Below are 19419 nucleotides of genomic sequence, written 5' to 3'. Positions count from 1 at the left end.
AAAAACATCCAGTGGAGCAGATAAATAAAAAATGTCAAGAAGATCAGGTCTTAAGACCAAAACCAGCACAAAAACAAAGGACTTTTCTTAAAATTAAGATGTGCAAATATCTAATTTCAGATTGCGGAAGTAAATTACATGCTAGGATCTATTTTGCCCAACATGTGGGTTCTCATCAGGTTTGGAAGCTTTGATTCCATCTAGGAATAGTTTTTTCAGAGGAATTGGGATGAATTTTATCACAGCGAGGGAACAGTAGAGATTTTATTGCAATTTAAGATGAACTTCAACCTCTGCTCAGTGGATGACTGGGATTTTAAAGTCCTGTTGGTACTTTTCTCTCCACTATTCCTTGTCTGAAACCAATCTGCTGGAAGAGGAAATCGTGCCTGGATCTTGAGAGGAAAACGTCTCCTCCCCCAAAATCCAGCCACTGCTCCTTGGCAGCAGGAACAACACCAATCAGTGGAGTTGAAAGTCCAAATTTTCCTGACAATGGAAAACAATTTCCAGCCTAAAGGGCTCTGTCCAAACACAACAGGCAGCATTTAATTAAAAGCTGCATTTGGCAGTGATTTCGGTGGCCCTCGGAGAGGGGTTGCTCCACACTCAGAACAAATCATGGCACAGGAGTTGGCAGGGTACGCAGCAGAACCCAGCCTGCAGCTCCCAGGGATGGGCAGGAGGTGCCAGCTGAGCAGAATTCCCTATCAGTATCCTGAAAAAAAACCCCATTATGCATTTGTTGTTGACAGCTGTTGTTAAAAATACTGCATCAAACTGGAGAATAGGGGGTACAGGAAAGGTCACTCTGCTCTTAACGGAATGGAATTATGATCCTAAAAGGACAATCCTGAGTGTTTTGGGGGGATTCAGCTTCTGCCTCATCCCTGGCAGTGTCCAAGGCCAGGTTGGACAGGGCTGGGATATGCCTGGGATATGGAAGGTGTCCATGCCCATGGCAGGAGTGGAATGAGTTGATTTTTAATCCCTTCCATCCCAAACCAGTGTGGGACTCTCTGATTTTTCCACAGAATTTCAGGTAGATTTTCACCCCTGTGTGCCCATCTCACCCTTCTCCCTTTCACTTCCAGGCACTTGGGGTGTCCCAGGACAATCCCACCAGGTGGGGGGTGCAGGAGGGGTTTCAGGGTGTCATTAACACCCCCAACAGTGGGGAGCTGAGAGGCTCCAGTTTGGTGCACATGGACCTGAAAAAGGGGTTAAAATGCTGCTGGAGACTGGGAAAACTAGGACAAACTCGGGAAACCTGGTTTCCTGATGTCCCCCCTGTAAGGGACACCTCCAGCTTGAAAATAGGGAGTATTCCCTTTTGGATGCGGGAATGAAAGCATTGAGATCATTTAATTATGGAGATAAATTCCAGACCAGCTCCACAAGAGTTGTGATTTGGAATTGGGAATCCTGCAGGGCCAAGGGCTTCAAACCTGGATGTTCCCAGCCCATCCTGCTGATGCTGGAATTCTTTGGACACAAAGTGACCAAATCTGGGTGGGCTGAGCCCCATATGGAGCTCAGACAGTGACTGACCCAACAGGAGTAACCAGGACCTGCTGATCCAAATACTTTGTGATAAATCCTCGAATTTTTATTTGGATACTGCAATATTTAGATCCTAAATTAGCAATAAATCCAATCCCAATTATTCATACCATCATCATGTCCTGCTGCTCAAACCTGAACTAAAATTGACATTTTCTGGATGACAGAACCAACGTGTGCCTCTCTTTTTGGGGTTCTCTAATTCTGGGGTGTTCATTCTTTTAAAATATTGAATATCTGAATATCTGAGCTAGATTTATGCACTTTTTTGAGATTTAAAGCACTGCAGTCTTCCCAGATCCTCATGACAAAAGCTTTGTTCTATATCACAGGGACTGACAAGGTATAAAATCTTTTACCCCTATAAATTACCCTATAAAAAGTTTTAATTTCCATGTCACTGCAGTGTTTTACTGCAAAGATTCACTTCAATTCCCTCTCCCTAAATTTAACTTGGAGCTTTATATTCCTTCCTACTTACACTTCTAAATGGAAAATAAAATTTTCTGTGATGTGAGCGATGCTAAAAAAAAGATAATTTAAGGCTCCAAGAGCTCTGGCATTTATTTGTTAAATTTGGTCAGAGCTTTACATTTATTTTATGCTGAAACCTTTAAACACAACAATGTAAAAGGTGAAAAGCAGCCAAGGAGAGGAGCTTCCCTCTGGAACCTCCCTCCTACACTCCTCTGGATTGCTGCTGCCAAATCCTTTGCATTTCCCTGCCCAAGAGTCTGATTCTTCCCTGATTTTCTAAAGCCCTTCCCAGGTCTCCAAAACCCCTTCAAATCCATCTCTTCCTTCCCTTTCCCAGGGCATTTATTTTGTTCAGATATTAAATAACTTTTCTCTCCTTCACTCTTCAGAATTCTTGGATTTATCCTGACTTCACCAATGAAAAACTCAGCCACTCTGATTTTCTGTGCCTGTCCCGGGCTCTGAGTGTTCCTGACCTGTGCAATTCCTCTTCTCTTCATTCCTGACACTTTGTTCCCACCAAACCTCCCAGACTCCCAGCTCCCTCCATCCTTGTCCCCAGTCCCTCTGCAGCTCTCCTGGAGCCCCTTCAGGCCCTGCCAGGGGCTCTGAGCTCTCCCTGGAGCCTTCTCCTCTCCAGGTGAACATTCCCAGCTCTCTCATGTCCCACTGTACTTCCCATCTCCCTCTCCCTCAATTTTCCTCTAATTCCCATCCTTGGAATTGCTCTGCAATCCCACAGACTAAACCATTTCTCTTCTGCCAACGCCTCTCATGCATGGAAATAAAAACAAAGGGTCAGCATCAGGAATTCCCTGAAAATGAAGGAAGTGGAACCTAATGCAAACTTTTAGAAGAGCAGTTTGGATTTGCACTGAAGAATCTTCCAAGGCCAAGTTGGACACTGGGGCTTGGAGCACCCTGGGATAGGGAAGGTGTGCAATGGGATGGGGTTGAATGGAGTGGGATTGAATGGAGTGGGATTCAATGGAACGGGATTTAATGGAGTGGGATTTAATGGGATGGAAAGGGATTGAAGGGGATGGGATTGAATGAGATGGCATCTAATGGGATGGGATTCAAGGTCACTTCAAACCCAAACCAGCCTGTGGCTTTTTCCCAAAAATACATTTTCTCCCCTAGGAGAGCTGGAAGTGACAGAGAGGGCTCAGAGGGGAACCGTGCACTCAGGGCACAGCTCGTGACTCCCCCATTCCCTGAGGACATTCCCAGCCTCACCCACAGCAGGACCTGCTGGCAGCAGCTGCTTTTTTGGGAGTGTTCCAGTTCCAAACAGCTCCCATTGTGCCTGGGAACTGCCCCTAAAGGTCCATCAGCACCTCCCTGTCAACCCCAGCAAGAAATGTGTGAAAAACCTGTCACAATCCCGTGTGTCTCATGCTCCCAAATCATTCATTTCCCGCAGAAAATCCATGTATTTCCAAAAGCCTCTAACACAGGGGCCCTAAGTAATTTCTCCTAGAGAATAATTTTATATTCAGTTTGCTAATCTGAAATCAAAACCTGCTGGAATCACTCCCAGCATCTTTGGGAAGCTGGAAAGTGTTTTGAGTTCAAGCATGATTAAGCTCCGTGGTGCTCAAGGAAAGCAATTATCTGTCCATGAGCAGCCTCCAGAGCTGGGAAATCCCAAAGAAAAGGGTCAATATTCCCAGTCTCCCTCCCAGCCCCGAATTCCTGGTTCCTGGAGGTGCCAGCCTTACCTGGAATGAGGTGGGGGGGTTGATGTTCACCCGGGCTTGGTTCCAGTGCTGTCCCTTATTCCCACTCGAAGACCACAAGGGGTTTTCTATGGCAGTCTGGCCTTTGAGCCGCAGGTAAACGTTCAAACTTCCTGGAAAACAGCAGGACAACTGGAGTTGGGAAGGCTCTGCCTGGATGGTGCAGCACCCTCCTCGCCTGTTTTCTGTAGATTTGACGTGTGGAAGTTTCCTGGCAGAAATTCAAAACTTTTTAAATTCAGGAATGCTGGGAAGTGGTGATGGGAACTCCCAGCAGAGGGGAGCTGAGCACCCATCCTGCAGCTCAGGCAAGGCATGAGAATTCCAGGGAAAACAGGCAAAAAGGAAATCTCTGTGGTTTAGAGCAAGAAATTGGCATTAGACCTCCTTATCCAGGGCAAAATCAGCAATTTTTTTGTTTTATGCTGAAGTCTTGCTTGTTAAAGCTGCCCAGCTTCCCTTCGCCCATTGTTGAACTCCTGGAGTTCCCCAGAACCCAGCAGATCCATCTCAGGGAGAGACCTGGTGCCCTTGGGAGGACAACAACATCTTCTGAGTTCAAAAAACCTCCAAAATCCCTCCCTGTGCAGGAAAAGCCCCCAGAGCTGCACCTTTGCCCACAGACATTTTTGACACCAGGGTCACCTTAAGGCATGAACAGAACCAGATTCTCTTGGTGCACCAAAAAATAACAAATTTCATTTCTCTGGGTTCATTAATTCACAGGATTTGGGGGTTTTGGTCCTATTTGCCACCGTGGTTACCTGCAGTTGTGTGGGGCAGTGGGGCCTCTTGGTGCTCTGTAAATTCAGTGTATTTCTCTTAATCTGAGACTTTCAGACAGCCAAATTCCCACAGGAGCAGCGTTTTTTGGGATGCCTGGCACAGCAGATCCCACTAATTCCAAGGAAAGCTCCCAGATCTGAGGCAGCTGTGCCTGCTCTGGAACAGTTCTTATTTCCAGCAAAGGCCAAACTTGGAGCCTTGGAAAACATCAGGCTGGAGATTTAATAGAGGAAATATTCCCCTGTTGGCCTTTTCACCAGGGTGAGAGAATGGGACTGGAATGGGATTGGAATGGAACTGGAATTGGATCATCCATCCTCCCTGAATGAGCTGGGAAGGGAGAATGAGGAGCAGCTCTGTGATCACCCCTGGAATGCAGGGAATGGGCACAAAGGAAGTGGGATCTGGAGGGAAAAGTCGGGCTCTGCCTGCACAAAAGCAGGGAAAGACCTAAACCTTTCCTAAAGGGATTGCAAAGGGATTCCTTTAGCTCAGCCCAGGTGTTTGGAGCAGGGTTAGGAATGCTGCTCAGCCTCATCCCTCCTCCAAATATTTATATTTATTTTTATTTATTTTTATTTCTTTATATTTCTTTATATTTCTTTATATTTATTTATATTTACTTACATTTACTTTCATTTATTTATATTTATTCACAGTATTTCTATTTATTTTTAGTTTTTATTTATTTATATTCATTTCTATGTTTATATGTTCAGTGGTTTTGGTTGGTTAATTTGAGATTTTTTGGTTAATGTATTAATGAGTGTGGGGGGTTTAATGTTGGTTAATTACTAATTTACTTACTTTTGCTGTGAGGTAGGATTAGGAGAAAGGTAAAGTAGGTTTAAAATTTTTAAAGGGTATAAAGAAAATTTATTAATAGTAATTAAAAGGAAGAAGAATAAGAAGTAGAATAAAACTTTTCGAATACTTTCTGACTTTCAGAATACAGAAACGCTCTTTGACTCTTGATGTTTGTAATTTGTTCTTCTTCACACACCATAAATAAACAACCAGATATTGCAATTTCTATATTTTTTCTCAGCATGGAGTGACTGAATCCCTTCCTTCCAATACAAAACCCAGCACAGAGCCAGAAGAATTCCAACCTGGAGCTGCATCCACCTTCCTGCAGCACAGAGACAAAAAAAAACCAACCTGAGTGCTCTTGTCTGCTCTGCTTAAAATCTGAGCTCTGCCTGGGGGCAGGGGGAGCTCGGACAAAGCAAGCACCAGAACTCTCTGGGAGGATGAGTTTGCCCTTGAAATAGAGATAAAAATACATCAAACCAGGTCACTTTGACATTGGAAAAACTCTTGGCACACTGGGAACACCAAGAAACCCGCAAAGGACTTCCAAAAATTGGATTTTTGTTGTTTGGGCTTTAATATTTTCCCACTTCTCTCTTTTTTTTTTTTTTTCATAGCACAAAAAGCAATTAAACGTGTGTTTTGAAAGAGGCAGGACTAAAAATAGGCTGGCAGGTACCCTTTGAAAATCCAAATTCCTGCAGTGTGTGAGCAAATTTTTCATGACTTTTCCACAGAAAACACATGAGGAATGCAGCTGCTCCCGGCCTGATCCCAAATCCATCAGGAATGCCTAAAACAGTCACAGATACTCCTTGAAAATCCAAATTCCTGTGGCTTTAAAGCAAATTTTCCATTAATTTTCCATGGGAAATGCATGAGGAATGCTGCTACTCCCTGCCGGATTCTGAATTTAGTCAGGAATGCTTAAAACACTCAGAGATATCCTTTGAAAATCCACATTCCTGCAGTTTTTGAGCAAATTCTCCATGACTTTTCCACAGGAGACACCAAAAGAATGCAGCTGCTCCCTGCCTGATCCTGAATCCAGTCAGGAATGCCGAAACCACTCAAACTTACTCCTTGAAAATCTGTATTCCTGCAGTCTGTGAGCAAATTCTGCATGGCTTTTTCACAAGAAATACTTGAGGAGTGCTGCTGCTGCCTGCCTGATCTTGAATCCATCAGGAATGCCTAAAACACTCACAGATACTCCTTGAAAATCCATATTCCTGCAGTGTTTGAGCAATTTTTCCATTACTTTTTCACAAGAAACACCTGAGGAATGCTGCTGCTCCCTGCCTGGTCCTGAACCCAGTCAGGAATGTCTAAAACACTCAAAGCTACTCATTGAAAATCCATATTCCTGCAGTGTTTGAGCAAATTTTCCATGACTTTTCCACAGGAAACACATGAGAAATACAGCTGCTCCTGTCCTGATCCTGAATTCAGTCAGGAATGCCTAAAACATCCCCTTAGAATCAGGAAAAATCCTTGTTAAAATCAACTTTTCCCTTGCCAGGCTCTAAAATTCCCATTCAGATCAATGAGATTCCCATCCAGTTCCCTGCCCAAAACCTCACTCATGCAGGAAACATTTCCCAGCTGTACGAAGGAAATTCCTCCTTCCTACAAATTCCTGATTAGTGGAAAACAGAATGATGTCACAATTTGGATGCTCTCAAACACCTCCCTGGGATACACCAGGCTCTCTGAGGCACTGGCACTCTTCCCATGCTTTTCCTTCAAACAAGAGGAATTTTTTCCAGCTATTTTTCCCAAAGGAATTGGCTTTCTCTCACCTATGTGCTGTCCATACATGTGATAGTAGAAGCTGAAGCAATAGGCCGTGTTGGTGGCTCCGTAGGGATTTTTGGGAGCGACGCTGAAAACGGGACTGACGAGTCGGGCCTTCTCCCCCTCCAGCCTGGGCCGGGACGTCTCGATGTACATGTAAAAACCTGGGAAAATCCAAAGGGAAATTGTTGGGATGAGGCCCTCAACACCTGTGTACATGTGAAAACCTGGGAAAATGCAAAGGGAAATCATTGGGATGAGGCCCTCAACACCTGTGTACATGTAAAATCCTGGGAAAATCCAAAGGGAAATCGTTGGGATGGGCCCTCAACACCTGTGTACATGTGCAAATCTGGAAAAATCCAAAGATAAATCATTGGGATGAGGCCCTCAACACCTGTGTACCTGTAAAAACCTGGGAAAATCCAAAGATAAATCATTGGGATGAGGCCTTCAACACCCAAAACAGATGGAAATCATTAGCATGAGGCCCTCAACACCTGGAATGTCTTGATGTACATGGAAAACCCTGGAAAAATCCAAAAGAAAATCATTGGGATGAGGCCTTCAGCACCTGGGATGTCTCAATGTACACTGAAAGATCTGGAAAAATCCAAAAGGAAATTACTGGGAGGAGGTCTTCAACATCCAACACAGATGGAAATCCTTAGGATGAGGCCCTCACCACCTGGAACATCTCAATGTATGTGTAAAAACCAGGAAAAATTCAAAGGGAAATAACTGAGATGAGGCCTTCAACATCCAACACAGATAAATACAGGAACACCTTGGAATTATCAAGCATCCTGATAAAGTTCTCACTTCCGTCCCCCACCATGTCATTTTTGGGACTCATTTTTTTCCTACATGAAGCCCCTGTGTTTCCAAAAGCTGCTCCAAATCTGTGTTTTCCATGAAAACTAAAATCCAGGAAGCAGGCCAGTGCTGGGAAGCATCTCCAAACTGATGAACCTTGGCACAAAATCTGAGGAGTTCAGCCTTCAGTCCTGAGGGGGGAATTTGTTCCTGGAAACATGACTTGTAAAATAAAGGGAAAATAACATGATGGAAACCTTTCAAGGAATATTTTCAACTTGCCATGTCAGTTCCAAGGAAGACAATATCCATTTATTCCATTCCTGGAAGTGCCAACCACAGAGATCTTATTGAATTAATCCAACCAAATGAATGTGGTGCAGGATGAATTTTTCCCCTTTGGAAGTGCACACAATAAAATAGCAGGAATTACAGCAGGTCTGGATAAATTCAGCTCGATGTGTTGGACTTTTCAAATGCAAATCACCACTGCAGTCAGGAGTACATGTTAACAGGGGCAGCAGATTGAAAATTGCACATTTCAACAATAGCTGGAGCAAAAATGGGGCAAAACCCACCTCGTTGTGACGGGCTGAGAGAGCCCAAGGGAGAATTTAAATGATGTAAAGCAGGAGAATATTTTAAGATGAGCCAGATTGCCCCACTAGAGTTTAATGTGAAGGGAATCACTTTGAAAACTGCTCAATAAAAATGAGGCAAGGTGGGAATGGCACCATCAGGGGTTGTGCTTTGGGACTTGGCACTCCTCAGTGCTGGTAATTCCTTCTGGAAGTCATTGAAGGAACTTGGTCTGAACTTAGAGAACTTTCCAGTGCCTAAAGGGGCTCCAGGAGAGCTGGAGAGGGATTTAGTACAAGGGATGGAGGGACAGGACCCAGGGAATTGTTTTAAGGTGAAGGAGGACAGATTTAGATGGGATATTGGGAAGGAATTCCTGGTTGGGAGGGTGGGGAGGTGCTGGGCTGGAATTGCCAGAGCAGCTGTGGCTGCCCCTGGATCCCTGGCAGTGCCCAAGGCCAGGCTGGACACTGGGGCTTGGAGCAGCCTGGGATAATTGAAGGAGTCCCTGCCATGGTAGGGGTGGAATGTGATGAACTTTAAGGGTTTTCCAACCCAATCCAGTCTGGAATTCCATGAGCAGGAAATGGCTGAAGTGCCTGTGCTGGGCAGTTCCCTCATCCCAGATTCCTCACTGCTGGATCTTACCCTCCTTGGAGCCGGTGCGGTCGGCGTTGGGCCCCGTGTTGGGGGTGTACTTCGTGTCCCTCGTGGCAGTGCTTTGTTTTGTCCAGTCAAAGTTGTCGGTGTCGTCTTGAGTGAAAAGGCAAATGTTCCCATCCTCGAAGCCACAGTGGAACTCTCCTGCCAAAACAAGTGACAGGAATTTACTGGCCAAGGTTTTCCATCCAATCCTTATTTTTCAAATTCCTTGTCAATTACGCACAGTTTTCTTCAGCAGCAAGCTCAACAAAAAAATAAATCAGGGTCATCAGTTTGTGCTGGTGAAATTGGAATTATATTTATATCTTTTTGTAAAGTTCCTCCTCATATATTCAGATTTATATAGTGGTTTTTAGAGGTGTTGTCTCTTTTTACATTTCTAAAAAGCTGGGGAGAACAGAATGATTCCCATAAAACATTAAATATGGGAGGAGGGGGAAATGTGGGAAGTGGGTTAATGTGGTTTAGGAATAAGAGACAGCAGCTTTTCAAATTGTAAACATTATCTTTCAAGTAACATTTCCTAAATTATCCTTCATTTCAATAGGGATGGAAAAGGAGGAAGTGGCTAAAATGAGGCAAAGGAGCTTTGGGATAGACGTGAAGGAAATCTCTAAAAATCAGGACATTGCAGCACATGAAGGGATATCAGGAGGGGAATTGAGTTCCCATCACCAGATTATCATAACAATTTCCTGGGAGGAATGTCTGAGTCCATATGGGAAGGAGAGGTGACTGTATCATGTCCTGGACACACCTCCTGGATTTTCACTGAGATTTCTGTGATGCATTTGAACAAAGTGGTAAACATGTAGGTCTAAAGAATTGCCAAGAACCCCAAGGAGGATTCCTTGGATCCTCTTCTGCATGGAATTGTGAGAGGCCAGTGATCCCAGTGATCTGCCCTGCTGGGTGATGATGGGACGAGAAATTCCTCCTGTAATTTAAGAACCAAAACAAAGCCCAGCTTGGAGGTTCAGTTCTCACTCAGAGCATAACAAGGCCCCGTGGAGTAGAACGTGCAAAAGCTGAATTTCACTGCATGAACAATTCCTGCTGAGTTTACTCTTCCTGCAAAGTCCATTGATTTATCTGAGAAAAGAAGGAAATCTCCCTTCTCCAGGGAGAAGGCAGCTGCCTGCACATGGTGTCAGCTTGGAGGGGTGCAATTTATATTCATTGGTAGGAGAAACTCAAACCCCTGGCGTCGGGGGATTGTTCATCCCTGTTAAACTGAGAAGGTGGATAAATGTTTGCAGGTTTGGGCTTTTGGGGAGCTCTAAATCCACATAAGCCACTGGAGCTTCCCTGTTAATCAGTGAGGAGAGAGGGACCTGGAGCTTAGAGCTGCAACACTCAGGTGATGCTGTAGGCTCAGAAATAAGCTTGGAAATTTCACTTCAAACCACAGGATGCACAGGAGTGATTTCCAAATATTCCTGGTTCTCCTCCCACCTTTTCAAAGAACAACACAAGGCCAAAGGGGTCCAGGGGGGATCAGGAAGGAGGTCAGGGAGGATTCTGCAGGTGTCCCTGCAATGGCAGGGGTGGGATGGGATTCAGGTCCCACCAACCCAAACTAGTCCCTCCTCCTTTGTTGGTCCCATGATTGCACCCAAATCAGGTGAGGAGATCAACTGCTCAGCATCTCCTCTTTATCTCGTCAGGAGAGACATCAACTGCTCAGCATCTCCTCTTTATCTCGTCTTTATTCCCAAGATTGGGAAGGGAATTCCAAGACCCCACCAAGGCTCTGGGAATGTTCCAGGACTCAAAGAAAGCTCTGTGCCTCTCCAAGAATTCTTTTTACACCACCTGAGCTCCAAATTTTCTTGGTTTACCCAACATTTTGTGGATTTTGCTTCCACCTCCACTTTTGCATCTTCCTGCAACAAAGAAGTTGCTGCTTCTACACAAAGGAATGAAATTAAAAGGCAAAATTTATGTGAAGGAGAAAAGTTTTGATTCCCAGATCCAGTCCTGGAGCAAAGTGAACAAAAGAAAGAATTTTCAGCCATTCAGCACTTTCTGCACTGCCCCTCTAGTGCCTTAAAAGCTGCATAAATGTCTTCTGCCCTCAGAGCTTCAATAAGAAATTCCACATCAGCAGAACAAAAGATTTTTTCCTGAGGTGAAGACAAAAAAATAAAATAAATATTCAGGCCAGGTGGGGGAAAAAAAAAGAAGAGTCAAAGTTTGCCATTTATTTAATAGTCAAACATCGATTTCATGTGGAATGCCTTGGAAAAGGTTAGTGCTAAATGTTCTTGGCACTGAACACTCCTTAAAAAATGACAGAAGAAGAAAAATGGGAAAAATGCTCCTCAGGCTTTACTCCCTACTTTTGTAGGAGCATTTAAATAGGTCTGGATGATCTGGAGCTGTAAATTGCTGAGCAGGAGGGCAGGAGGAACAAGCAGCTCTTCCACAGGTGCTCTAGCCATGGCCCTAACGATGGTGCTAATTAACATTAATGAGAGTGGTGGCTTTTGTCAGGGCACATGGCAGCTCTGGAAGTGGATTCAGGTCATTAATAATTTCCTTGACAATTAGAGCAAAAGCTGAAGCTGTTCTGGAGGTGAAACCCTTCATTGTAGCACGGATTTGTGTCATCTATTCCCATAAAATCCAAGTTGGATGTGACTCCCGAACATCTCCTCTCTTCTATTATTCGGGGTGACCTCTAATTGATCTAAAATCCTTCTGGTTTACATTAAATGGTTTCTGTTAGGTGGTAAAAAATGGAGTGGAGATGTGAGGCTCCACCTCAGAGTTGAATCTTTTGATGCTTTTTGCTTGGGCATTACAGAGATTGCATCAAAAGGCAGGATTTAGGGAATAGGATTATTCCCTAGAAGATTGATCTAAAATCCTTCTGGTTTACATTAAATGGTTTCTGTTAGGTGGTAAAAAATGGAGTGGAGATGTGAGGCTCCACCTCAGAGTTGAATCTTTTGATGCTTTTTGCTTGGGCATTACAGAGATTGCATCAAAAGGCAGGATTTAAGGAATAGGATTATTCCAGAAGTGAAGCAGAAAGAGCATGACTTCAGTTTCTAGTCAGGAATCTTGTCCTGTTTGGATACAGCTGCTTCTCTTTGTTCACACAGCATAAATAAAACCAGAAATCAGCCCAACAAGTTTAGGAACAATGGGGATTTTGTAGGAAGCACAAACAAGGGAACTGGGGAAGGGTCTGGAGCCCCAGGAGAGGCTGAGGGAGCTGGGAAGGGGCTGGAGAATTCCTGAGGGAGCTGGGAAGGGGCTGAGCCTGGAGCAAAGGAGGCTCAGGGGCCCTTGTGGCTCTGCACAGCTCCTGCCAGGAGGGGACAGCCGGGGGGTCGGGCTGTGCTCCAGGGAACAGGGACAGGAGCAGAGGGAACGGCCTCAGGCTGGGCCAGGGGAGTCTTAAATTGGATATCAGGGAAATTTTTTTTTCTTCATGAAAAGACATTGGAACTGCCCAGGGAGGTTTGGAGTGCTCATCCCTGAGGGATTTCAAGCCGTGTGAAGGTGGCACTTGGGGCCATGGGGCACTGGTGGCCTTGGGGAGTGGAGATGGGATGCAGACCAGGATTTCTTTCCTACCAAGGGATTCCACTCAAAAAATCTTCAGGGAAAGCAAGCAAAGCAGAATTCTACCATGGCTTTGGCCACCTTAAAGAAGTGGCCCTGGGGACCCTGCAGCTTTGGTGGAAAAACTTTCCCATCCCTCTCTTGGGCCAACACATTCCTTTTCCCATTCGGATGCCACCCACATGCTGTCATGATCCTACAAAAAATTGGAAAATTAGTTTGAGGTCTTAAAATCCTAGAGGAGTGTGAAGCACTTGAGATTGTATTTTTTCTTCCCATCAGAGCCTAGATTTAATATATTAATTAGCAAGAGTCTCATTCCCTGCTCGTTAGACTCCATGGGAGAGGTTCCCACAGCTCCTGGCAGCTTTGAGCTAAGCCCTGCTTAATTATTAACATGTTGGACAAGATCTTCTGCAAATAAATTTAAAATTTACACAAAGGCTTAAAGTTGAGTCTGAGGGATGGAGCAGAGCCTGCTCCTGCCTGATGGCTCTGCCCTGGAGCAGGAAAAAAATGGGAGACTGGACCTCACTCCTTAGGCAGGAATAATTTTGGGACGTGCTATTAAAAACAATATGTTGTGACAGAAAAAATGGATTTGTTGGGGTTAGGGAGAACATGATGGAGTAGGGAGCTGTGGGACTGTGGGAACAGGGTGGTTTTACTGGGATGTGCCAAAATTCCATCCCAGTCTCCTGCCTGGATATTTGCAGGGATTTGGTGCCCATGGAAAAGTGGAAGAACAAAGTGTGACTTTGACATTCCCAGCCTGGGACATCCCTGTGCTTGATCGTGTAAGAGTTTGCATTTCCAGTCATGCCTGAGGAGCTGTGTCCTCAGAATCTGGGGAGAACCAGGATCCACTTGGGTTCTCCCAAATTTTCTGTGCAACGAATCTGGGATTCCTGGGTCTCTGTGGGGAAGAACTTCCATCTTTTTGGTGTCAATCTGCCCTAAAAAGCATAGAAATAACTCAAGAACCACAGGGAAGGCTCGGGGGAGACCTTAGAGAACCTTCCAGAGTCTGAAGGGGTACCAGGAGAGCTGCAGAGGGACTGGGGACAAGGCCTGGAGGGACAGGAGCCAGGGAATGGCTCCCACTGCCAGAGGGCAGGGATGGGTGGGAGATTGGGAACTGGGAATTGCTGGCTGGGCTGGAATTGCCAGAGCAGCTGTGGCTGCCCCTGGATCCCTGGCAGTGCCCAAGGCTAGGCTGGACACTGGGACACCCTGGCACAGTGGGAGGTGTCCCTGCCCTTCCATGATTTCCCATGGCATTCCCAACTCATCCTGAGCTGCTCCACCACAGCTGGATCTGAACTTTAGCTCATTAATATTTTCCTTTGGATGGAGTCTCTGGGGCAATGAGAAAGATGAGCTGGAGCTGTGATTTTCCTTCCTTTATCCTTGTTGGAACAAGAGGAATCCCAAATGACACCTTCAGGTGGTTCCTGCCACTAGAAGTAAAGTACTTCAAATTTACTTTTCAACTGGGGGTAAAATACTTCAAATTTACTTTTGAACTCTGAGGGACAACCAATGCATGAACTGTTCTTCATGGCATGGACGATAAAATAATAAATAATTTAAATACTTACGGAGATGTGGATTCACCGGAGCTGGAAAACAGAGGAAAAATAAAATTAATTCAAAGAAAAAATTCTAGTTCATCAATATTCAGATTATCCTAAATTTCCCCTGGCTGAATATTGAAATTCATCTACTTCACACCTTAAGAGGCTGGAAGAGAATGAAATCCAAACCTTCACAATGTCCACAATATCCTAAGCATGGGAATGGCTTCCCGGGTTAATCCAGAGGAATCTAAAACCTGGGAATGGAATCAAAGGAGGGATTATTCTGTGGCTCTGCTTGCAGAAGGAGAAATTTGAGGATGGATGATTTAGGAAAAGGCCCTTCTGCCACAGCCCCACAGATGTGGGAAGCAGAAGGGAGCTGAGCTCAGGGCTGGAATTGAGTTTTATCACAGAAAATCCAGAAATTAAATTTTATCTCCAATTAATGGGGACATCTGACAGTGCCAGAGCATCACTCCACGTTTTCCTGCTGCCCTTCCTTGCTTTAATCCCAGCCTAAAATTCAGCAAAATCCCAAATTCAATCTGGAGTTTCCACAGCAGCTCTAAATTAGTACCACTTCACCTGAAACACGAGCAGAGATTTGCTCCAGTGTCATCTCCCCGAGAAACCCAATTTTTACATCTTTTACCTACAAATTACCTCTGATTCTCCAAAAAACCTCAATTTTACAGGATCCCTGAGTGATTGAACCTGGAATTAGCTGCACTTGCTGGCAGCTGCATTGACTGAGGCTTGATTTGTAACTAAATGCAGGGGTTTGGGTGGAAAATCTCATCAGGTGTCACCTCGAGTCACACGGTTTGGATTGTTCCCAGCAGAGCAAATCCAACACTCTGTGTCACACCCAGGCACAAAAGCAGACAAGAAAATGAAGGTGGTTAAGATGAATTTATTCAGCATCAGAAACCTGGGAAAAAAAACCCTCCAAAACAACCAGAAAAAGGCAAAAAAAATCCCCACATTTGGAGCAGCACAGCTACAGGAGAACGTGTGAAGGGGTTTGGAGGATGTTTGGGATGGGAATGGGATGGGTTTAGGGGACGTTTTTATCATTTTGGTGGGAATTTTGTGGCAGGAAGATGGTGGTAAATGAGGAATCATTGAAGTGTCACATTTAGGGATCCTTCAGCCTCCTCTTTAAGGTCCTTGTTGCTCATTCATTGCAATTTTTAAAGCACAAAACCAAACAAACAACAAGAAATTCAATTATTAATGAAATAAACACCCTAAAATAGGTATTTGGATGGATTTAACAGAGGATTGAATTTCTGGGAATATAGGAAACAGGATGTATGGATATTGTGGTTTTCTTTTTAAGTTTAAGTGGATTAATCTTTGTCAGAGTGACCTTTTAGAGGGAAATTTATAAAGCCCTTCCATTATTCCTTATATAAATTTATAGATTATATAATCTTGCAAAGGACTACAAAGAGTTGCTCTTTTTCTAAAGACAATAATTCACATTAAAATGAAACCTGCTCATTCCAGGGGAAAAAACCAACTTTGTTTGCAGATTTTTCTTTAAAACTTGTCCTTCAAAACAAGAATCAACTCTAAATCTGATGTTTGATGAAGCTGGCATTAATTTATTCCAACTTTTCCTTATTTCCCACAAAAAATTAGATGTGATTTTGGGGTTTGACTGTTCAGAATTATTTTGGTTGGGCATTTTTGTTGGTATGAGAGTTGAAAATTTTCCTCTGTTCCCATTTCTCCCCTTCCTTTAGGGATGACCACTCATGACATGGGAAATTCATAAAAACCTTCCATTATTTCTTACATAAATTTATAGATTTTATAATTTTGCATAGGAGCACAAACAGTCACTGTTTTTTTTAAAAAAACCCCAATAATTCACATTAAAATAAAACCTGCTCATTCTGGGAGAAAACAACCTTTGTAGATTTTCCTTCAAAACTCATCAAGAATCAACCTGAAATCTCCAATTTCATGAAGCTGGCATTAATTCATTCCAACTTTTCCCACAAAAATATTGGATGTTATTTTGGGGTTTGGCTGTCCAGAATTTTATTAGTTTATTATTTTTGTTGTTATGAATCATCCAAGAGGTGAAAATTTTCCTCTGTTCCCCATTTCTCCCCTTCCTTTTGATGACAACACTCATGACCATGCTCATGACATTATCCCAGGACTGGGAACAGCCACGCCATTCCAGGTGACCCAGGACATTCCCAACCCCCTTTTGCTTGGATTTGGGGTGCTCACCGCTGTATTTGATGACCCGGATGGTGGAGTCACCCTCCCCAAATCGGGTGATGGGCGTCAGGCGGACCTCGTAGGCCTCGGGCTTGATCAGCTCCGTCAGGTTGTAGGTGATCAATTCCCCCTTCTGGATGTTCCCGTTCACCGTGATCTCCTGCTCCCACCAGCGCTGCTGGCCGGCCTGCAATCCAAAAAATCCAAAATATCCAAAGGTCAGAGGTTTTGGGATTTGGATTCACCTTAGAAAGCAGAGCACGCCTGGGAAACCTTCAAAATTCCAGAAGAATCAATGAGGAATACAACAAGGGATTCAGCAAGGGATGAACTTCTTGAACTATCCCACCATGGAAACCACACCAAAAATTGGGAATATTTCTTCCAGAGGCCACTCCTTCCCTGCCAGCTGGCCATGCTCTCTCCACAGAAATCAAACGGCACTTGGATGAGTTTTGGGGCAGGAAAGGTATGTGGGAACAGACCTGGGCAACCTGCAAAATTCCAGAAGAATTGGAGATGCAACAAGGAATGAACTTCCTGAGTTAACCCACTGTGGAGAATTTCTGTAACAAACCCACCAAAATTTGGGAATATTTCTTCCAGAGCTGTTGGATGTGTTTTGGGGCAGGAGTTGCCCCAATTCCTGAGGATTTGGGATATGCAGGGATTACAGTCAAGGACCAAGGGCCAGTTTATGGTGACCCAGGAACACCCAGTGGGTTTTTAGGAATTTTTAAAGTTCTCAATTTTTAAAAATCTCAGTGTTTTACACTTAAAACTAGCTTGTCAAAATCTGAAAGATCTTTCCTTTTGAAAGGAAAAACAATTTTTCCTTTCAAAATTGTTGTCCAGCCTAAAATCCAAAATATTCAAAAGTCAGAGATTTTGGGATTTGTCTTCACCTTAGAAAGCAGAGCAGACCTGGGAAGCCTGCAATATTCCAGAAGAATTGGAGATGCAACAAGGAATGAACTTCCTGAGTTGTCCTACCATGGAGAATTTCTGTAGGAAACCACACCAAAAATTGGGAATATTTCTTCCAGAGCTCTTGGATGTGTTTTGGGGCAGGAGTTCCCCCAATTCCTGAGGATTTGGGATATGCAGGGATTACAGTCAAGGACCAAGGGCCAGTTTATGGTGACCCAGGAACACCCAGTGGGTTTTTAGGAATTTTTAAAGTTCTCAATTTTTAAAAATCTCAGTGTTTTACACTTAAAACTAGCTTGTCAAAATCTGAAAGATCTTTCCTTTTGAAAGGAAAAACAATTTTTCCTTTCAAAATTGTTGTCCAGCCTAAAATCCAAAATATTCAAAAGTCAGAGATTTTGGGATTTGTCTTCACCTTAGAAAGCAGAGCAGACCTGGGAAGCCTGCAAAATTCCAGAAGAATTGGAGATGCAACAAGGAATGAACTTCCTGAGTTGTCCTACCATGGAGAATTTCTGTAATAAACCACACCAAAAATTGGGAATATTTCTTCCAGAGCTCCGATGGCCCTTGGATGTGTTTCGGGGCAGGAGTTCCCCAATTCCTGAGGATTTGGGATACTCAGCAGGCAGGGATTACAGCCAAGGAGCAAGAGTCAGTTTGTGGTGATTAAGTTTTAAAAAATAAGTAAAATTAATCTTTTAAAGCCAAGTTTTATGTCATTATGCCAATGATATCTGTGAGCACTGCAGGACAAAAATTAAAAATATTCCCTATTCCAACTCATCTTTGGATAAAATTGAGATTTCCCAAAGAATTTCAATAACGAATGAGGAAAATTTGCAATTACCCAAACCAGACATTAATTTCTATGAAATTCAGCCTCTGCTTTGAATTCTTGTCTTTCTTTCCAGAAGCAATAAAATCTTCCTTATTTTCTCCTTTCTGAAAGGAAAACAATTGGATTTTTCTTTTCAGGATTATCCTACCAAAACCAGGGTTGGATATTGATATTTCTCCATAGGAAACAACACACATTTTGACTTTTTTTTTTCCCTTGCAATCAACACCAGCTCTGGTCTAATCCTTATTTTTCACCATGGAAACCAGAGAAAAAAATCCAAAACAACATAAAATTGTTGCTGTGTTGGATGGAAAACAACCTTGATTTTCCAGCTCTGCGGTGGAATAAATAAATATTAAAAATAAATATATAAAGATACAAATATACAAATGAATTAAAAATATATATAAAGCTACAAGTATATAAATTATACATATATAAATAAGTATTCAAATAAAAATATAAAACAAACATAGAAATATACAAGAACTGTATCAATATATCAACATACAAATACATAAATAATAAATATATAAATATATTGATATAAATAAATAAATTCAGGATCTGCCATACCCAGCTTTGGTTTTCCCACTTGGAAAACCAACCCAGCATTGGAAATAGAGCCATAATCCCAGAAGCTGCTTCCCAAACTTGGGAAACACCAACAACCTGGGCTGAAAAATATGGAAATAGTTGCAAATAAATGGAACCCAGGACACCCTAAACTAGGACTTAATTCCTACAATGCCTTGGGGTGCTGGAAACTCCCAGCACCGAGCTGGAGATGCTCTGATTCCAAGCTGGAATCATCCAAGACTGTTTCCCTTGGAATCACCTTGGCTCCCCTGGATGGGAAAGAACCAAATCCTCATCACCACTTCCCAAAATTCCCCGTGCAGCCCAACGTTGAACCTGTGCTTTTTTCCACGAAAAAGCCAAGACTGGGGCTTCCAAGAAAAAATCCACAAGGAACAATCATGAAACACAACCCTGCACTTCAATTCCTGTG

At 43.4% G+C, this 19419-nt stretch overlaps 1 protein-coding gene across 2 annotated transcripts in view; it reads right to left on the bottom strand.

Moving 5' to 3' along the window:
- Positions 1-19419, bottom strand: part of MDGA2 (MAM domain containing glycosylphosphatidylinositol anchor 2) — a 185897-nt gene that overhangs the window by 2202 nt on the left and 164276 nt on the right. For both annotated transcript variants that reach the window (XM_039698117.1, XM_039698118.1), the window contains 5 exons: positions 16643-16820; positions 14414-14434; positions 9222-9377; positions 7184-7342; positions 3765-3895 (listed from right to left, as the gene is read on the bottom strand). In XM_039698117.1, the coding sequence (XP_039554051.1) occupies positions 3765-3895; positions 7184-7342; positions 9222-9377; positions 14414-14434; positions 16643-16820 (645 nt within the window). The remainder of the gene's footprint in view (positions 1-3764; positions 3896-7183; positions 7343-9221; positions 9378-14413; positions 14435-16642; positions 16821-19419) is intronic.

Source organism: Passer montanus, unplaced genomic scaffold (genome assembly GCF_014805655.1).
Source record: "Passer montanus isolate IOZ18808 unplaced genomic scaffold, ASM1480565v1 scaffold120, whole genome shotgun sequence".
NCBI lineage: Eukaryota > Metazoa > Chordata > Aves > Passeriformes > Passeridae > Passer > Passer montanus.
This window is presented reverse-complemented; position numbering and strand designations above follow the sequence as displayed.